Source organism: Coffea eugenioides, chromosome 3 (genome assembly GCF_003713205.1).
Source record: "Coffea eugenioides isolate CCC68of chromosome 3, Ceug_1.0, whole genome shotgun sequence".
In the NCBI taxonomy this organism is placed as follows: domain Eukaryota; kingdom Viridiplantae; phylum Streptophyta; class Magnoliopsida; order Gentianales; family Rubiaceae; genus Coffea; species Coffea eugenioides.
In genome coordinates, this window is record NC_040037.1 from 583,365 (window position 1) to 604,274 (window position 20,910).

The following is a 20,910-nucleotide window of genomic DNA, read 5'->3' on the forward strand; positions in this document are numbered from 1 at the left end:
CTCCAACTCAGTAATCCTAAGTAAAAGAACAAATTATATAGAAAAAAAAGAAAATAATATTCACTGGTCATGGATTTAAAATATCAATAATAGTACTATTTGTGAATCCTAAATTATGAAATTACTAAATAGAAAACAAAGTACTACTAGCCTAAAAAACAAATTATGAATTTATAAGGTTTGAGAGAGTGGCGAAAGGAAAAGAATAGAAAATTGGGTGGCAAAAATAGAAAGTTAGAGGTCAGCTATAAACGAGAGAAAGAAAATATCAAGAAGTTAAAGAGTGGTGGGAAAAGTCGAAAAACAAAGGTAAATTACAACAAGATTGGACGGAGAGAGAAGAGAAGAAAAAAAAATGTGATTATAGGAATATGATAGGAAAAATGGCACCGTGGTAAGAGGTCTGAAAGTCATATAAGGCAGCGGATAGATAATTAGCAGGTAAGAGAGAATAGAAAAGTGATAGTTTTTAATAATTTTAAAAATTTTGAAACACATCTTACAAAGATTATTTTAAATATATATTAAAATTTATAAAGAGCATTATTCTATAGGCACTCAACAATTTTAGGATTACAAAATGAGAGAAATTTTTTTAAAATTGAGGAAAATGAATTAGTTATACTTTATATTTTTAATGTTAAAAATTTTGGTATATGAGTATAACATGATATATTGATAAATAAGTTTACAATTGCTCTATCATATAAATTGTTATAAATTAAATTATTTTATTAAAATTGTTATCATATATTGACAAACAATAGGTTAACAAAATTTGCTTTCAACTTATTTAAGATATTAAAATTAAAAAAGTCCGTTCTGTACTTATGAAATAATTTGTTTTAACATATTAAGCATACGCTTCTTTAAATTTTTTTGTCTTTTTTTATATACTTTGTCTTATACTATAATATATAAGTATTGTTTTAAATTGAAATATAAATCCGTGCATATCACGGGTCAGAATGCTAGTTTTAAAAAAGGAGAGGAGTCTAAAAAGACTTTGAATGGGGGTTAGGAGATGAACCATTAGACCGGACAAGTGTACTACTGCACTTTCTACATTTTTTAAGAATGAAAAGCAATGAATATTTTAAAAACAAAAAAGCAATGCATTAGATGGGGTTTAAACTCCCTTATACACGGAAGCGTTTTAAAGGTACTCTTCTGACTACTAAATTAGGACCCAATATGATTTTGAGATTTTTCACACATACGAGACTTTATGGGCTTGGAACCCATAAAGGCAACTTATTGATGCACAAATCATGCCCTTAACTTTGTACTTGCTTTCCTTCTGGTCACCGGCAGCCAGCAAGGACTTTAGTCAAAACAAATACGCCGAAAGAAATCCAGTTTCTGTCCCCAAGTCGGTATGCCGTCAAACTATCACATGCCCCCAACATATATGTACACACGTTGTTGGCTTAATTAATGGAACGAGGTCAAAATTTTTTTTGATAAAACAAAAGAGAACACCATAAGATTTTGAGGGGGAATGGAAGGGGAAGCAAACGTAGCCGTCAAATGTGAGAGGCGACTGCGTAGTTTGTCAGAATAAATTTGGGTTTGTTTGGATTGAGGATTATTTGTCAAAATTTATTTGTTTATATCATCATTATAATTTCTAACACATATTTTTTATCTTTCTAATTACCTTTTTATCTCACATACATCAAATCACAAAAAGTGTTACAGTAAAAATATTTCAAATAATTTACCATGCAAACAGAGCCTTTGTCAACTAGCTTAGCATGACGTGAACTCCAATCTTAGCAATATATTTCTTGAGATTGAGAATCTTTAACGACTTGGATTTTCTTGTCCACCAAACATATCATTTTGGTAGATATCCTTCCACTTTGGATGCCCTTAACTCTTACACATATCATACTGGTTGAAGTTCAGTTCGAGTTTCGAGAAATTTGCTGTTGACTGATTTACGTGAATATTTCTCGTTCATACGAAGGAAAATCCTCGTAAAGATCATGCCATTCTACATCTATGAAAATCTTTTTTAGCTTTTCGATGGTTTGATCATTAAGGACTTCTGCAAATTCAATTGATATTATTCTCCCGCTTGTCTGAGAAAAACATAATGCTCGGATTGAATATATATTATTTTTTTATATTATCGTTTGTTATATGTAAAATAAATAGATTGTAAAATTAATACATAAATTCTGCATAATATATTTCTTTTTTCAATTCAAAGTATACACCCATTAACCAAACGAGGGTATACATAAATGAGTGATTTAGAACAGAGCTCATAATTTCAGTTGGACAAATTTCTCACGCATCCCTTTACGCTTTTTAAATATACACCTCTCATGTTTTAAAAATGTATACTTATATCTTCTACACTTTAAATTTAAGTAAAAAAAAAAAAATTATGAAATTGGACTTCACTAACAGAGATTTTACCATACATGCACCAATATATATGATTAGTTACTTGATTACAATAATGTGAAATATTGGGTCCTTTTTTATAGAGTGCAAACATTCATTTAGAGGCATTTTCGGAAGAAAAACGTTACCAAAATTTAACATCATTAGAAATAAGTAATCAGTAGCACTGTTAGATTATTGTATGGTTAAATTTTCACTAGTAGAATCCATTTTTGTTTGTTTTCTACTCAAATCCAGAGCAAGAGGAGTGTAAGTGAACATTTTTGAATCACAAGAGGTGTATCTCCTAAAAACAATTTAACCACAGGTGTAATTTTATGGAATTTACTACCCTATATGAAATGCCAAGACATCCTTAAAATACACTAGTGTTGCAACCTTGTACTTTCTCGTAAACGCAAGTAGGGCCCTAAAAGATGTGACTGGCGGTCCAATCATTTCGACAATGGGCCTAGTCTACATCCATTTCGGCACTTGACTGGCCCAAGGAGCTTTTGGTCATTCAACAAATCTAGTTAAAACCCTAACCCCATGACCCTTCAATATATATCTGTGTCCAATCGTATCGTTCTTCTTCCACAATCGCTTCGGAGGCAAACGCAAATGACGCACACACTGAAAATTTTGGTGGGTTTTTTGTCTTTTAATATTTATTTTGTGGTGTTCCATGATATTGCCTCCTACTGGAAACCTTTGCTCAAGCCTAATCAATGGTAAGGGTTTCTCAGGTTGTGTGTATATGCACAAGATTTGGGGGGGCAGAGAGTGGGTGAGCAGGAGAGTTGAGTCACTTCGCCCGTTGCCGCTAGGTGCAGTGAATAACGCCCTGCCAAATTATTCTTCTTTTTTTCTTGTTACTAATACTCGTCTTTTTTGTGATTTTTTTTTAAAAAATTTATGTTATTCCGGGGAAATTAGCCCCAATTATCTTTTGAAAATGTTGAAATTTGGGGGGGGATTCCTATGATGGCATGGAATCTTTGAGACCTGATTGTCTATTTTGATGACAATTATAAGCATCTTTTTCTGAGGGCTCCTATCCCAAATTCAGAAACTTTTTCTTTTCAATTTCGATGCAATTTCATTGATGACTAGTAGGTGTCGCCCTATTGTCATTCACCCATTTTTTATTTTTATCTTTATTTTTTAAATTAGAGATGATGATTGCACTGGGCTCTGAGCAGCTAAGTTGCTGCAAATTTTGATGGACAATGCAGCCTAGAAAGCTATTTCTGATCTTTTGCCTGTTTTTAACATTGATTGGACTAGCAAATTCTTTGATTCTTTCCCCATTATAAATATGACTTGGCTCAAATAGAAAATCAATCGTTAAGCTTGATACATGCCGGGAAGAGGAATGCGGGAAGTTTCACATGTTACCCTTTCTGTAATAAAATGGGGAAACATGTAGAGTCCAATAATAATTTTATCAAAAGATGTGAGGAAGATAAATTAAGAAAAGGGGGAATTAAGGGGTGATATTAACAATTTACAACTAGTCATGAAGTTAATATCACCGTGACGGAAATGACAGCTTGTTTAAGCTCCAAAGAAAAAAAAAAAAAAGGTACGAGGCAGACGCTCAATTAAATGCTTCTTGACCATGATCACTGACGAGTTTTAATTTGGCTAAATAATTTCAAGCTTATAAGGTTTAAGCCTTAAAGGTGAACTTCAATCGTGAGAGAGCGAGCGTAAGTTTTTGGTGGTTGTCGTGCCCCAATTTTTTCTTTCTGGTGTCGAACCTATCTAATTAATACCTAATCAAAGTGCCTGAAGTGACACAGATTTTGTCGTAAAGGTGAACTTCAATTTCATAAGAGATGTACCAAAAAGCATATAAAAATTTCAAATCCTAAAACTTTTGCAGAAAAGGAGCATATTCTATTTGATTGCTGCCACTTGACATCGCAAGCATGCACACATGTTCTCCATGGGGCAAGAAAGGGAACAGCTTCCTTCTCTTCCTCAAAATTGTGTTCGTTGTTTTACATAGCAGAAGTGCTTCTGCCATCAGTATAAAATTGTTTTAACGAACTGGTGCTGAAAAGAAGATTACAACAAAGTATACAACAAAACCAGCTAAGAGAATTCCAGCATAAATGAAGTTTTGTGAAGACTGCACCGGAAGTCTGTACTCAACGCTGCAACATTTCATTTGCTCTCTCTCACGGGCCAAAATATGGTCCACATACCTACGCGTAAAGCATGCAAACGATCACACATAGGTTGTTTAAACAGGAAGATGTAACTGAAAAAAAACCACTCGATCAAGCTGAAACTGGCAGGGTAACTTACTGCTCGGTGAATATGGAGCTCTGGAAAATCTGGGTACTATTCAAGTGTGCATCTTGTAGCCGATGATCGTAAAGCAGGGAAGACAGATCAACAAGCTGTTCTTCAAGGTTCTGTTATCCAAAGATGTGAAATTATTCTCGTAAAATTGCTTGTTACTTTCTAAGCTGAATGCAGTTAATTTCCTCGAGATAAACTTACATCCAGGTACTTTTCCAACCGCTCAACCAATTCATGCGGGAACGGTTCAGGCAAGGTGGTAGTTTTCTTATAAAACTTTTCCAGCCAGAGCTCAGTGCTTGACTTGTTCTTTTTACCCTTCACCGGTTCACCAAGAGGAGTTTTCAAGTACTCTGCAGCGAAAGCTTGGATAGCCTAGGAAAACACACGATTTGTGATAACAAGAACATTAAACCTTCTAACTTTGACCTTGCAAAGATCATATTAATCATGTTACCTCTGATGTATCCCTTATTCGGTGAAGGGCAGAATCAACACGTGCATAGATTGTGTTCCTCTGTGTACAATAAGTAATGAGGATAGATGGTCTTAAACAAATGTAAGCACGGTAGAGATGAAAAGGAACAAAATCACCAACTCCAAGAGGGACAAAAATACGAACAATATGCTGTTTCACTAATAATCTTAAAGAAATTCATCAATTTTCAAGGTAAATGGATGTTTTTCTTCATGCTAAACAAAGTATCAGCCAATGAAACAGTAAGATAGGACGTACCAGTGCAACATCCTGCAGCATTTGACTAATTCCTGAAGTATTAGAAAATGGTCCAAATGGATGACAACCAGCAGCCCAGAGCCAATTTACGATGGGCCTTTCATGCACATGAGACGCCTTTTCATATGGTGCACTCAATCCGCCTACAACAGAAGCCAGCCCCGCCAATATATGTCGCTGTGCTTGTGATGGAATAGCTTGCCTTCTTTCCAATTCCGAAACATAACTGCCAGAACATGCAAGGAGCCAAGCGAGATCTCATACAATTTTGTTGTAGGATTGGACAAGACAAATTCAAATAGACTCTCATCACAGTAACAAAATAGTTAGAGACATGTTTGCCAAATTATCTGGTTTTGGGTGAAGTTTCGAGAGGATTTCAATTGGCTATAAAACATTGACAATGCAAACCAGGAATCTTTTTCGCATAAAATGTGTTGCAGCAAGAATGAGCTGAATCTGAAGATGCTAGCAATTCAACAACAATAAATGTTTGCAACAATTAGCATGTCACTGACTAAATGAGGAATACATGATGACTAACCTCAACTGTATCTTTTCGCTTTGATGCTGAAGGACAATAATTACTTCATTACTTGTCCATACAAAACTTTCATCCTCCATCATAAGATTTTCATCAACATCGGCTAGTGATAGAACAAAGCTGCATAGAATAAATTAAAAGATTATAAAAATGCTTCAGTAGGGTAACCAGGAGTCTTTTAGTACATTAACCAAACAATACTCAAACAGTACTACCAAAAGACAATTGAAGGCAAAGCTCATTTATTTCCTGCTTTGAACAAAGAACATTAAAACCTGATCATTACCAATCATGAAGTGAATTTATTATGCAGCTTTATTCTGTTGGGATAGTATACATATGGCTAATTAAGGTGTACATGCATTCAAGAATGCCAAATCCAAAGCATACAAGTTATGCTTTAGTAGTTACTCCATGATTGAATTGAAAAACGGCCACTTTAACATTCATTCACAAAAAATACCAACCATGCCTTTAATAAAACTTGTATCGCATGAAACTACTTTGAGACGACATTGATCAAGACTATTTGAAGAGATGGATTTTGTGCTCACACTGGAATAACTCTAGTTCCATAGGTCCGGTACAAATCCCCTTGTTTCTTCATCTCTTTTCTCCGTTTCTTGTCCTTTCCCCATTGGCCATAAGTAGCCCAGATAGGTTTGTGTTTTAGTAGGGAATCACTTGAGCTATCACTTTGATCCACCCAGTTCTGGAGCAAAATATTTGACAATGAAACTTTAGCAAAAAAGGTTGGTTTTCTTTTGTTGGTTTTTTTTGGGGGAGTGGGGGGGGGGGGGAAGGGTGTACGACCCAACAAAACAGACATCATATATAAAAAACTGTCTAGAAGCTACTTTCCAACATAAAGATGAAGCTTCACAAAGATCATATTTTTCAACACAACTTGTATATGTTTGATTATTCGGTGCCAACCTGTCTGAGGAAAAATTTGCTTGAAAGGGATGGATCAGACACCTCGAGTAGGCCAGCAGCAAGGACATCAGCTGACCGCTCCATTTCCTACAGATAGGACTTTCAACATAGGTCATTGTGTGGAAACCAAGCAGGTAAATTTGGATGATCTGCTGATAAGCTCTAATAGACAAATATGAAGTGTGAATAATGTTTCGCATACGGTGCAGAAAGGACATAGGAGAAATTAGGATGTCATGGAATAAATCAGATGAAAAGCAGAAATGCATGTTTGTTAGTTCAAATTTGAAGTATGTCATGACAACAAACATATATGCGACATAAAACTTAGAATCCTATCCAAAGAAAACTTGCATGCATCATAAAATGGTGTTGCCATTCAATTAGGATAAATTTGAAGAGAACAAATTAAACCTCTTTCAGAATAGCACCATCCAGATATGTCTTTGTATGCACATGGAAGCGTCCATCCTTCTTGGTTTCTTGAAGGGAATGCCCTCTCATTGCTTTTGAAACAGCAATAGCCAACTTTTCATGGTGATGCAGCGGATGTACACCTCCTACTATTACTACTTCCTCACCCCGGTGAACCATTTTCTTAACCTGAAAAGAGCATCACACAATGCTCAATTAGGCTATACACTTATCAAGATTTCTCTAAACATAGAGCACAAAGAGGAATGAAGAAATTTCATATCTTAAAATCTTGTATCTACCAATTTAATATAGACATAAATCTCTAGTTATGGTCACAAACATTTCAAGGCATGCAGCTCTAAACTTTCTAACACAAAAACTAAGAGAACTCAACTCCTGGATAGACATCGACATCTCTCAATCACTTCTGCAAAGAGAATTAATGATTCTGTTCATCATGGTCAAAGTATTTCAACAAATAAATGGTAACCACCTTTTTCAACAAAAATCAGCACTAAATATTGGTTTTTGCATACTTGTAACAGGTGACAGTGTGCAGAATCCAAGCTGGGAACAAGCGGAGAGAAATGTTGAAACAGTTCTAGGATGCAAAGAATACCAATGAAAGAGGGTTTGCTATAATCAAAAGACATAGCAAAGACTGGCAGAGAATTTGGTCTGCAGGGCAAAAAGCACGAACTCTTAAATTAATGTTTACCCATGACAGTACCAGATGTATTTAACACCTAAAGAACAACTAGATCTACAGATGGATAAATATAACTTTCTGCCAAAGCAGCCTGATTCATGGGCAATTAAAGAGGGTAAGGAAGTTTTAGCCAATAGAAAATCTCAAAAATGGAGTATCAAAAGGCCTACATCTATGCATTCAATACTCTAAATAGCTAGCTCAAATGATATTGAAATTTGCACATTATCAAAACAGTCCCCCAGAGGACTTAAGTTCGAACCATCAATCTTCATGTTACAGCCTCAAAATCCATAAACACTATGAAAGAGAACTTCCAACAGATAAAAATCAAATACTCTCTCAAAGAAAATATCTCACCTCAGCCTCAATAGCTTCAATATTAATACTGTAATTGTGGCCTTTCTCCATGATATTGTAACGATTATGATTTTGGAGGACAATTATTGGTATAAGCAACCTCGTTGCCATATCAACAGTTTCAAACCTGGTCCAGGATCATAAGTGAGTGTTTTAAGTATAGAAATGTTGCAACTATTCCTTTATCTATCACACAAAGCTCATTAAAGTGAACAAAAAAACGTGAGATTATTGAGATGTTCTGAATATTAATGCCCATTCAAATATCAACAGATTATACCTAACATCCGGAGCAATAACATGCTCAACTGTGGTAGCAATCAGAGCACCAAGCTGCCCAACAAATATATCATGTGCAGAATGCTCACTCACTAAATTTGATCCTCTTGGAAATATGACGTTTTTCAATCGAGGTAGTGTTTTAGAGCTAACACTTCCTTCTTCAGTTTCAATTTTTCCATATGTGCAAGGGCCAGCTGAGAGGTCAATCACAACAAACCTGCAATTATGACAATGTTGTCAAGTTTGCACCAATGATGAATCAAGCAACTTGCTAATGCATGGCTTATGTCCAACACATCAAAGTTATTACAGAAGACACAGTCTTATTCTTGCAAAACAGCCCCTCAGATAAACAAGTCTAAAAACAACTCCCATGAATTGTCAATTGCAGATTGAAGCACACAGGACAATTTTTCTTGTGCACAAATAGATAGGTCTTTGACAGGTAAATACTTCCATTATGAAGCTTCTATGAATTATACCTGCCAGAACTCAGCCAAACCTGAGTTGCTCCCCCTCCATTATAACGATATCGATAGATGTAATCACCCTCTTGCTTTTGCAGCTCTTCCTCATTTAGCTGTGCAATTCTTCCATACATCAAACTGTCAAGATCGATATCCTTGTTCCTTGGATCAACTCTTACCTATACAGAAGAAAACCAAGATTCAAAAGAAAGAAACAATTCTTAGAGCCCCATCAATTGCTATGATGAAGATTGAAATGTTATTTTATGAAACAATTCAAGGAAAGCATTACACAGTTCTGAGTTAACAGAAGCAATAATAAAAAAAAACTAATTCCTTGGCAATGATATATTATCTCAACATTTTAGGGTGGATAAACAATACCTTATCAAAATTGACAACAAAAATTGCAGTTGGCCAAGGTCTGTCCATTTCTTCCACAGAATGTCCTCCATTTTCCATGTCAAACAGGAAGGAATACAGATTCTGAAACTCTGCCTCAACAACTGTTGCATCCACCTCAAACAAAGGAACTTCCCTTCCAAAATCAGCCTGCGCACCAAATAGCTAAGTTGGAATTATCGCCTAAAAAACTGCAAAAGTAGAAATTGATACTTAAGACTAGGTAAATAGATGTTGTGACCTCTCTGGCTGTGCCAGCAGGAAGCATTGCTTCTTTTAATGCTCTCTCAAGGGCGATAAGTTCTGGCTGCCCAACCTGTTGAAAAAGTGAGTGTTAAAGCTAAAAAGGAAAGAGCAAAAAAACATAAAGTGAAATAACTATTTGTCTTGTTAACATCTAACTTGACAGAGATTTCAACTACATGTCCTGTTGAAGTTCATTACATGTTTTAAGGTGTGAAGCAGTCATCAGCATTGGTAAAACATGGATAGAAATGGCAATTCGGGTGGGTGCCCATGGGGGGTTGATGGGGCGGGGGTCAAATTCTCCCCCCATTAAAAAACGGGGCGTGGGAGCATACCCCTGCCCCATCACCCACCTGAAAAAAATAAATGTATATTATAATTACATATATAATATATTTAATATTGTTAGTTATAATAATTATGTTATTAGTTATAAGTGTCAGATTATGTATATGTAATATAATTAATACTAATAATTATACATTTCTACTAATACAAATTACTGATCAGTTGTAGATTTATACTAAATTACTATTACATATACACTTATTCTATTAGCCCCTGTGGGAGGCAGAACAGGGGTGGGAGGGGCGGGGAATGTTTGGGCAACGGGGTGAGGGGCGGGGGATCACCCCATTGCCATTCCTAAACATAGAAACTCAATTGGAGCTAAAGTTAAAGCCTTTGAACAGGAAACAGTTGAATTTTGTTGTGCTGCTTCCATTGTAGCTCTGATAATCGTTGCAGTCTTTGAAGAGCCAAGCAAGTTATTTTATGGCTAATGGGAGCTCTTTTTGCATCTGCTGTCTGTATAAAACTTATTCACCATACCTCACAACTACACATAGCTGGAGCAGTGGAAAGCAACAAGACCAAGATATATGTATAGCTAGTAATCTTGTCTGCGCTATTACAATTCTTCAAAAAAAAGCATATAAAATTTTGAAAATTTAAGTTAAATGATTCTTACAGGGAATACATTATACACGATGTGATGCTCTATATCAAGAGGCTGGCCTGTCTCAAGGCATGACAGCCTATGAGATGCGAAACTGACTCTCATAAAATCCTCTAACTTTTGAGAATCAATGGTATACCTATAGCCTCCGTCACCATTAAAACCAATGAGGACAATATTTACTTCAAGGGGTACTTGAAACGGAACCTGCATGATCCAGAGAATAAAGTTAAGTCCCGGATTCAAATAAAATTGTTCTCAACAAGAATAAAGCAGATGTTAGTTTTGGATACAAAGAAGAAAGTTAAAATTCAATGCCTTTTCACTTTGAGATGCAAAGGGAATGGAAAAAAAAAAAGGAAAAATATAGAAATTTATTTCCTAAATTAAAGACAAAATGCTTGTAAAACAGAATTCATCCCTTGTGATTATGAAATGAAAAAGAGAAATAAGTGTGAAGCTTAATCACAACCACGAGGTTGAACAATGAAAAAGCAGCACAGAAAAAAGCTGCTTAACTGCAGACTGCACTTTCTTGAGAACATTAAGTACAAGTCAAAATTAATCACACTGCCGTTTAACAAAGCCTAAAACCATAGAATTGAAATGATCATAATTCTACTACCCTGAAAGAAATTATAGTTCAAAGCTAAGCGAATAAAAGTTGCAAACAATCAAATCACTCACATAAAAAATTCCAGCTAGCAAGCTGTATTATCTAGTAGAAAGGCCGAAGTTCCAAGCAATTAACCAAAGGAAGCTAAAAAGAAAAATATCTAAAAAGAAAGAATCACTGAAGAATGAATAGAAGACATCTCCAAGCAGAAAAAAACACGGAAACAAACATAGAACAAAAACAGTATACCTCGGCGCGAGAATGCAGCATTTGACGGACTTCAGATCGGACGGAATCTTTGACATCCTGAAAGGCTCCATGATGCCACTGCAGATGCCCTGCTTCTCTTCTCACATAAGCTTTGGGCGTTGCCGCTTCAACCCCGATACAACTAGTCTCCTCCTTCACTACCATCGCTATTAATATCAAAATCCCCAATATCAAACATTTGTTGCTCCACCTTGCTCCTCCTCCTCCTCCTCCTGCTGCTGCTCCTCCTATTAGCATCTTTGTCTTTTATTTTATTCCAAATACTGATAACAAAATTACAATCGCTCTTTTGATTTTTCTTCTTCTGTGTTTATACTAGACTGGTGTCTCTCTTCGCTCTGCGTTTCAATGGGGCTTCTGTCCAAGCCAAGGAAGTCAAAAACCCGTTTATTTATTTATTTTAATAAAATTTTAAACCGGGTCTAAGCCGTGGTTAACTCCGATCTGGTCTAACCGAAATATCCCCAATTATTGTTTTGTTATCGCATGTCGGATGAAAGATTCAGGCTTTATAGCTAGTTTGGGAGTTTAGGAAAGAAAAGAAAAGAACAGAAATCTTAAGTTAGAAAAGAAAAGAAAAGAAAAGAAATGATTATAATATCTTTTCATGTTATTTGGGAGTTTTGGAGAAGAAAAGAGATGAAATAACTTTCCTTTGTTTGGAAGGGAGAGAATTGAAAAGATAAGTTTCAATTTTACGTAAAAACCCTTAAATCTTAAGATACCATGAGAATTTTATTAGGTTATATAGTTATATTTTAATCTTTTAAGGGTAAAAATGGCATATGGTATAATTCATTTAACTCACTCCACTTTCTCACGTTTTCCGCCGATTTTGGGCAGAAAGTTTTTCTGACGTGGAAGGGAGCTGACATCCTTCCGTTTCTTTTCAATTCTTTCCTATCCAAAGTCCCAAATGTGAGAAAGATTCAACTTTCCTTTGTAATCTTTTCTTTTCTCACCAAATCTGCTCTTCCAAACTAGCTATTAGTGTAGCAGAGTTTTTAGATTATATTTTGAAGTATTTTCAAAAAATATTTTGGGATATTTAAGAGTAGAAGAGTTTCTAAAATATATTTTGAAATATTTTTTAAAATTTTAAACTAATTTTTAGATTATCTTTTAGAGTACTTTTTAAAAATTTATATTGTATTTGAAAAATTAATTTTTGAAAAACACTCCCATCCAAACAGAGCATCAGACTTTATGAAATTTGTCAATGAGAAATGAGTTACGGCTCATAAATTGTAAAGAACGAATATTGTCAATAAAAATAATGAAATTATCCTTATTTGCATATTCAAGAACTTATTATATGGGCATACATCATATATACACATTCTCAGGTTATGTATATTAATTTAGATATGCATATTTTGATATACACAAACATTTATTGAAATCCACATTTATAAAAGTCGTTGTTCAAAAATTTATTTTGTGTTTCTTTTTTGAGGTTGATATGTTCATAGTCATCATATTGAGTCGGTTTGGATAGTAAATTATTTATATAAATTTATCTGAGTGCATCGATACACATATGCATTTTTCAAACATGGTAAAAACTATGTAAAATGACAAGGAGAAAAAATGGTGAGACAAAATTTAAGTTAGAGGACCAATTTCTCTCCCTTCTCAAAAAAAAAAACAGAGGCTGTCATTACAGTTTCAAGTACTACGCCACACCCCCACTAGAATAAAATTTTGATATTTAGCTCCATTACGTTTATTAATGCTTTCACTTGTAAGTGTACATTCCACATTCACTAAATATTCAAACCACGCATGAAGACCAAATTCGATTTCAATCTCGTATGCATAAACTCACAAAGCAGTTCAAGAATTCAATCAAAAGATACTGAGGAGTCCAATTGGCAATGATAGTGCACTTAGGTCAACAATGCGATTCAAGTGAAGAAACACAGGAGACACCGAGGAGTGTTCATTTTAAATGGACTAAACCGGCTTTTTGACTAAGACTATTCTGATCTTGGGTTGTGTTTGGATTGCATTTTCTAGGATTTTTTTAGAAAAATTACTGTAGCGATTTGATGTATGTGAGGAAAAAAGGTAATAGAAAAATATATTCACGGAAAACGACGTAATTTTTTCATGGAAAACGGCTGTCCAAACAAGGCTACTGTAGTATTCGGCTTTGGATAAAACTCATCTCCAAAAAGCCATCTCTTCATCAATTGGTCTACTGTAAAAAAATACTAGTATATGCTACGGATGAAGGCTCTTTGCCATGGAGAGTAAGGGTAACCAAACAGAGCCGAAGAGCTAGAACTGGCGGACTGCCGAGGAACATCAATCAAAGGAGGAATCTTCCCGGAGACAGCACTACTTGGAATATTTTCTGACTTGTTGAAGTTCTTGCAATACGGACAAATTTGAAACCTATTCAAAGCTGATTGGTAGAAATTAAAATTGGCTTAAAATGAGAAGCTGCCATGCATTATAGTTAAACTGACGACTGAAATCAAGAAAGGCTTTCACTCTGTATCACGAGCAGGAACTACAATTCTACCAAATTAAGACCCTCAAAAGCGATGCAATGTCAAGCAATTTGAATACCACCTGATCATTCGACCATATCTGCAAAAGAGCAATTAGATCTGACCGTTATATTCTGCCATGTAAGAATTGAGTTAAGACCATCATCAGTTTCTGGCCCCATGATCTTGGAAACAAATATATCTAGTCAAACAGAAAATTATAACTGTTCTACTCCCGTCTACTTCCTCCTCTACACCATTAAAACGAATTTTGATGTCAACAACGTTACCAGTCTTCATTCAAAAATCTTCTTCAGGACCTTCAAAATTCTGCTTGATATTCCTTGTTTGGATTCTTCCGCACTTGACCGAGACTTCACTGCATCTGACGTCGCTTCTTTTTCTTCTCTCATGCCTTCCAATGGTAATTTCTTCATTTTTGGTGGAGAAGTGTCAATCCCATGGAAGGCCGACCTAAGATCCAAATGCATCTTCTCCAAATTTGCCTTAAATTTGCTTGACACTGGAACAGAGGACAATGAAGCTGATACGCACTCTTGATATTGGCCAACGGTAGCATCACCATTTATATAAGCCCTGATAGCCGCCAATATAAAATCTCCACGTGCTCGAAAATGTTCTACAACAAAACTCTCAAAACCCTTTGATGCCTTTCGCAAATTGTACTGCATTGTCTTACAAGACAAGATAAAAACCTCTTCATTATAAGCCATTGATTTTTTGGTCCAACGTTCAGCCTTGCTGTACAGTCCAACTTCACGTCCAGGCTCATTGAAGTATGGCTTACTGTTAAGCACAAGTCCTTGAATGGAGACCAACAGCTGAAGAATGGTGGACTTAGCAGGAGTCCATAACTCCACACCTCGACCGGTCCAAGTATGGATCAAACTCAAGCAAACCGTCCCGTTTGAATATAGATTGGGATTTAAACGCAGGCCATGGGCATGATAATACACTTTAGGAGGTTGGTTTGGATAATCAGAAGGCAGAACAATGTCAAGGAAGAAAAGACCATCATGATAAGGAGTTCCAGCAGCACCAATGATCACAGCTCGAAGCAAGTCAATTCTCTGCTCATAAACTCGTACATAAATGGAGTCAGGAAGATCTTTCTCAAGGATTTTCCACTCTTTTGCAATTTTCTTCGACACGGCACTTGTTGAATCGTTGAAGCAGCCTTGAGCCTTTTTGGACTTGTTAGAATGAATGAAGTAGTGATCTGAATGAGCTGAATCACCTGATAAAATGTCGAACTGTGGAAATTCGATGGTGTTGGCAGCAACTTTGTTGTCACCTGATCAACAGAGAAATAAATAGCAAGTACTGATGAAGATTGTAATATGCAGAGAGAAGAAAATCAAAAAGAGTACTGATGAGTCCTGGTTCATCCCTCGATCCTTTTTAACAAGTTGATGTGCGTCATATGACTAACTGAAATAGCATTGAATGCATTAAACCATCAATATCTCCTAAGTTAAATAGTAAATATTTGCCCCCAAGAATTAGGCTAGGTATATAGAAAAACAAAATCAAGGTAAAACATCTACTAAACAGAGTTCCTGCAGTAACAGATCAAGCCATTAAAAATCCTCCTAGAAGATCTCTTATACAAAATGAATGAGAAACATAATTTGAACACCACCAAAGTAAGAGCTCCACTAAAACATGAGCATCTCAATCAATTAAACTGTACGTACGCCCACGGATAATTTAGCAATTTACTCACCGCCCTGCTTTTCTAATTACCCACACACAGCTCAAATTAAAATCCAACAGCGATATTCAGTTGTTTAAACACACAAAACAAAAGGAAAAAAAAGAAAAAAACTTTTGTGCACTGTATCAAGCTTCCAAGACAAGCCCACGTCATATCATTCAATAAAGTCGAATAATTTACACTAACAAATTTTCCACTAATGCTTTTCCTTTTCCAGTTTGTTTTTGGTAGCCCATGAGAATTTGCATGATTATTTGCACAGCGAAGAAAATTTTTTTACTATAGAACACCGGAAAGAACAAAATCAATGCAGTATCATCGAGCAAAGTGGAAAGGGTTTACCTTGGGCCACTTCTCCAAATTATCCACATATTGAACTTAAATGACAAACCAAGCATACTTGAAGTTTTATCAAGACACAAAAGGTTCTTGTCTTTAAAGCAAAAATAAAACAAAATTTAAACTTTAAGATAAGAAAAGAGTAAAAAAGTTTCCTTTATTTTCCGTACCCCATCACAAGTGGCATGATCATCTGCACGAAGAAAAAGGAAGAAAAAAGGAAAAGGGTTCACCTGGGGCCATCTTTTCACAACCCTTACTGCTGCAAAAACCTAGAAAAAATTACCTAGTCGGCTTGCAACAGGGAACCCTCTCACATTGTGTGAAGACGAGCAGTCCAATAGATAAAAAATTGTTGAAGGTGGCAAAACTAGGGCCTGTTTGCTTACTAAGAATTGTGGGGATCCAAAGAAAACTAGGACCGCATAACTGAAAAGGCAAACGGGATGGTCAATTTCACGCAAGCATTCATGAAATTGGAAGTTGGTGTTTTCTTTCTTAACAAGCATTCTGCCTTCCCGTATTTGGTTATTTGCTAAATTTGCTGCCAAACAATTTTTTTTTTCTTTTTTTTTTTTCGTCTTCTTTTATTCTCCATCCATTTGGGCCAAGCAGGACATTGAGGGTGGGGAATAGGATGGGCTGAAACAGTACAACTCCATTCCCATCTCTTCCCAGTTTGAGTCCACGACAACTTAATTTTACACAAGTTTGGACATGAAAATAGATCCAGCTAAGGAAGCCATCATGCTGGAAGCCTTTAAAAATAGAATGAAATAGGGAGCTGAACTAATTGAGTCGTGTGTAGAAATTCTACTATTCTTTTTTGGGTATCTGATAATTTTAATTTAATAAATTTTTATCCCATTATTCAATAATTTGAGCTTCTAAAATCATCTAGTGGTTGATATCTCTTTTTAATTGATCCAACAATGAATTGATACCCATAGAACTACCCACTATTTTGTTTATTTTTCCTTGTTTTTTTTTTTCGGTTCTTTATACGAGCATTCAATTGTTCATGGCCTTGGCTTGACTTTTCTTGGAGCAAGGCTAAAACGAGAATTTAAACAAACCCTACACTCACTCCCTTAAGTCCCAACCTACCGAAATAACTGATGATTGAAACTAAAAGGTACTCTTAAGAGGTTGCCAATTCTGTGATGGCATCTTATAAAAGGCCGCAGCCCATAGGGGTGAGCCATATGTTGCTGGTGGGTCTCTCTGTGCTTTAATTCCTTTATTGTCAGATGAAAAACCATTACAAAGTTCAAGTCGAATTCAATACCTATTATTACATTGGTGGAAAAAAAGTACAAAAAAAGGGAACAGTACACATACCGAAGAAAGTTCGGACCATTTGGCCAAGTAAACATGCGCGGTTAAAAGCTAGATTCTCAGAACATCAAAGCCTCTATAAATGCATTCCCGTTTCCCTGTTTTACTTAATTGTAGAATCAAGATTTCATTTTCCAAGCCAACATCTATCTATCCTTTGAGGACGTATTAAGGGACTTAAAACAACTTATTTTACAACAGACAATCAAGTGACTTGTTAACATATCTACAACTTGGATGGAGATTTCTTTGCACTCCGACCTGCAATGAATTCTTGCATTTTCTTGAACTGCTCCTTAGTCATTCCATTGTAATAGTCATGCGCCCTCTCCTGAGCAAAGCATGTAACAGAGCAAAATATTAGATCATTTTCAGAATACAAAAGTTTGTCAACTGTGCCACCGATCAATTTGCCGCTGGAAATATGCCAATCAACTGCATACATGAAGTCCTGTTCCAAAAAAAAAAAAAATGCAGACTTCTCAAAGATAAGTGATTTGTTGCTAGAAGATCTGAATTCCACAAAGACTCTTCTCTATAATGTTACTCATTTTCATTATGAGCCTCTGCGGTTAGCCCATGATCTCCAAATAGCTGCAGCGTTACGAGTCAGCTGAGTAACTTAAATTTATGAATTCCTAACTTTCCCATCTAGATTCTTTTTAGTTAAATACTTAGGACCGTTTTCAAGGTTAAGCACACAATCAACTGTCTGGACCCTGCTAAGTACTAAAAACATAAAGAGGAGGCAATCAAATGATTAAGTTGGTTATGATTAAGCATTATTTGAAGGCTGCAGCATCCTATTAGCTAACTGCTTTGAAAGACCAGCCCAAACCATTTCAAACATAGAGGTATCCTCTTCTAGCTTGTGCAAAGCGGGGAAAGAGGTTTGGTATTCCAATTAATATTGTCTACCCCTACAAAGCATGATAATTTAAGAAATAGATTGATGAAGCGCAACACACAGAGATACCACAGTATGTTGACAGCAAATGATATGCATATATAACTTAGTTTAACACTTGACTTTTTTATACAATAACAAACTCAACAGCCCTAAACAAGACCATTTTAGCCATGTTGTTTGGTGAGCTTTGACAACACTAGCACTCAGAATTAAGCCACTGGAATTGGCCATATAAAAGAATGAGCTAGTACGGTGACATAGTGGCCTAACCAAATAAATTCTAAGAAAAACAAAATGGGTAATGAACTCTTACGGGTGTATTGAATTAAACTACAAATAATTTCTGGGGTTATAAACTCCTTCAGTATCAGTGTGATTGATCAACAAACTTAAGCACTTAAAGTTTTGGGAATTTATTAGCCACTTCACAGTAAACCATTAAGCAATCCCCTTATCCTTCTTATGATACATTTCTGGGTTACATGCGAGTATCTCCAGGTAAGTGCATGTGCATAGGCAATCCAGAAGAAGATGAAGTAGAAAAAGTAGGACAGATAACCACCTTTTCTAGCACAAGGGCATGAGCCAAGTCTTGTTTGAATCCATCATTTATAACACTCTTGTACCTCAAGACAAGGTCTTGATTGTTCTTAATAATGGCTTCTGCTATTTGTCGAGCTTTCTTCAAGAGTTCACTTCCTTCAACTACATGATTTACCAAACCCCATTTCTCAGCTTCTTCTGCAGTTACAGGGGTTGCAGTCAGAGATACTTCACGGGCTCTATTGGGCCCTATGACACGGGCAAGCTTCTGAGATAGACCCCATGAAGGAAATATTCCAAATCTGTAAGAGAGTTGATCCAACAATATTAATCAGAATGCGCAGGATAGTCATGAACGTAAACACATCCAGCTTTAACTTAGAGAAGTTGAAGAGAATGAACGGGAAAACATCATATGTAAAAAGTTGCAACAAGAAACTTTGACCCCTAAGTCTTCATATTACACGTCCTATGTAGTCACATTGTTATCTCTCAGACAAAAACAGAAAACCAATTGTATGAACCAAGCAGAACAGACGATCCAAATTAGGTGGTGGGTCAAGATCAAGAGTGATTCAGCGGAGTCTCAATCTCGGCCAAACCAGTTAGTTCTACTCAGCATAAAACTGATTCATGACACTGTCAAGCTTCCTTTTTACTTTCTTCCTTCTTCGGGTAGAGTGTTAGAAAGTTTAAATCTTTCTACTTGTGTCCCTTCAACATTTACCAACTTGCTTAAGCTGGCCTTACAACATCTCCATCAATTGGTGATGCTTTGATCTCTCAAGTCAAGTCAGACTTTCAACACATTAATCACTCTCCATTGATCCTCCAATTTACAGAAGTACTAATATAACTTAACCAGGTTTTAGCTGTGAATATCACTCAGCTACATTCGGTTCCGATTGTCCCCATAATTCTCCCCGAATTTTCCCTCCCAGCGTACCCTTTAAGGAGGGGGGAAAAAGGAAAAAGGAAACCGATATTTTAGCACAGATATGTGCGTTCTACAATAAAATACTGAAAAATTACACTGAATCGGGATTATTAATCGAAGCAATTGACAGCAGCATCGAAAGAAAATGCACATAAAAGAATAAGAATTGGGGAAAAAAATTAAAAGGAAACGAACCTGGCATGGGTATCCATAAATTTAGCATCTGTAGAAGCAACCAAAATATCACAAGCCAAAGCAATCTCAAACCCAGCTGTGACAGCAAACCCTTTAATGGCTCCTATAATGGGCTTCTTGCAACGCTCCATTTGAGCAACTGGATCGGATTCCATATCCTTGACGTCCCCCTTAAAGACATCTTCCGCAGCAGTCAAGTCCACCCCAGAACAGAATGATCGACCTGACCCGCAAAGAATAATAACCCGAACTGACTCTTCCGCGTCTAGCGACTTGAATGCTTTGGCAAGATCCTTCATCATCTGTCTGGTGAGCGAGTTCAGACTCTTGGGACGGTTAATTGTGACGACAGCGACGCCCCCTTGTCCTCGGTTCACGACTATCAGGTTTTCCGAAGATGTGCCCGCCATTATTTTCACTTTTCCGAAGGGCGCAGGTGAAAACTAATGGACTACTAATATGTATAGTCGTATAATAATTAGATTAGATTGTTGGAGGGTCGAAATGCGTGCCCTATCGGCTGTTGAATTGAATTAGCTGACGTTACACTTCAAAAAATAATAATAATAATAAAATTAGTTGACAGCGTGGAGTACCTAGGAATCGGTGTTGTAGTTATCCCAAAACAAAACAGCTAACAAACGTCATACCTGGCCGTAGAGCTGTTAATCGAGCCGAGTATTTGGCTGCCGAGCTCGACTCGAGTTTAATTCGAGCCGAGCTCGACTCGAGCTCGTTAGGAAAACGAGTTTTAAA

General features: G+C 36.2%; 3 protein-coding genes and 2 non-coding genes across 5 annotated transcripts; 2 read left to right on the forward strand and 3 right to left on the reverse strand.

The window, feature by feature from the left end:
* Positions 1-3,377: 3,377 nt before the first annotated feature.
* LOC113767225 lies at positions 3,378-3,452 on the forward strand. Its single transcript, XR_003467943.1, has one exon. It is a non-coding gene; the product is annotated as a small nucleolar RNA R66 (small nucleolar RNA).
* Positions 3,453-3,571: 119 nt separating this feature from the next.
* LOC113767239 lies at positions 3,572-3,657 on the forward strand. The gene has a single exon (XR_003467957.1). It is a non-coding gene; the product is annotated as a small nucleolar RNA snoR118 (small nucleolar RNA).
* Positions 3,658-4,280: 623 nt separating this feature from the next.
* LOC113765547 lies at positions 4,281-12,005 on the reverse strand. Its single transcript, XM_027309769.1, has 16 exons — positions 11,636-12,005; positions 10,783-10,977; positions 9,808-9,882; positions 9,549-9,716; positions 9,180-9,343; positions 8,696-8,914; positions 8,416-8,542; positions 7,344-7,532; positions 6,930-7,016; positions 6,548-6,705; positions 5,994-6,113; positions 5,450-5,675; positions 5,171-5,230; positions 4,915-5,088; positions 4,717-4,826; positions 4,281-4,613 (listed from the first exon to the last, which is right to left on the reverse strand). Exons 1-16 carry the CDS (start codon positions 11,891-11,893, stop codon positions 4,448-4,450), a joined length of 2,496 nt encoding a protein of 831 aa, XP_027165570.1. The 5' UTR covers positions 11,894-12,005; the 3' UTR covers positions 4,281-4,447.
* Positions 12,006-14,251: 2,246 nt separating this feature from the next.
* LOC113766824 (putative ubiquitin-conjugating enzyme E2 38) lies at positions 14,252-16,705 on the reverse strand. Its single transcript, XM_027310983.1, has 2 exons — positions 16,465-16,705; positions 14,252-15,469 (listed from the first exon to the last, which is right to left on the reverse strand). Exons 1-2 carry the CDS (start codon positions 16,472-16,474, stop codon positions 14,451-14,453), a joined length of 1,029 nt encoding a protein of 342 aa, XP_027166784.1. The 5' UTR covers positions 16,475-16,705; the 3' UTR covers positions 14,252-14,450.
* Positions 16,706-17,458: 753 nt separating this feature from the next.
* LOC113765690 (probable enoyl-CoA hydratase 1, peroxisomal) lies at positions 17,459-20,614 on the reverse strand. The gene is made up of 3 exons (XM_027309929.1): positions 20,155-20,614; positions 19,042-19,324; positions 17,459-17,900 (listed from the first exon to the last, which is right to left on the reverse strand). Exons 1-3 carry the CDS (start codon positions 20,562-20,564, stop codon positions 17,796-17,798), a joined length of 798 nt encoding a protein of 265 aa, XP_027165730.1. The 5' UTR covers positions 20,565-20,614; the 3' UTR covers positions 17,459-17,795.
* Positions 20,615-20,910: the final 296 nt, after the last annotated feature.

Coding starts and splice junctions, on each gene's coding strand:
- LOC113765547 (XM_027309769.1), bottom strand. CDS start 11,893: ATGCTAATAGGAGGAGCAGCAGCAGGAGGAGGAGGAGGAGGAGCAAGG. Junction 7,017..7,343: donor ATGGTGCTATTCTGAAAGAG/GTTTAATTTGTT, acceptor TCCTATCTGTAG/GAAATGGAGCGGTCAGCTGA. Junction 6,114..6,547: donor GGAACTAGAGTTATTCCAGT/GTGAGCACAAAA, acceptor TATTCTATGCAG/CTTTGTTCTATCACTAGCCG.
- LOC113765690 (XM_027309929.1), bottom strand. CDS start 20,564: ATGGCGGGCACATCTTCGGAAAACCTGATAGTCGTGAACCGAGGACAA. Junction 19,325..20,154: donor TTTATGGATACCCATGCCAG/GTTCGTTTCCTT, acceptor ACTCTCTTACAG/ATTTGGAATATTTCCTTCAT. Junction 17,901..19,041: donor ATGCCCTTGTGCTAGAAAAG/GTGGTTATCTGT, acceptor TGCTTTGCTCAG/GAGAGGGCGCATGACTATTA.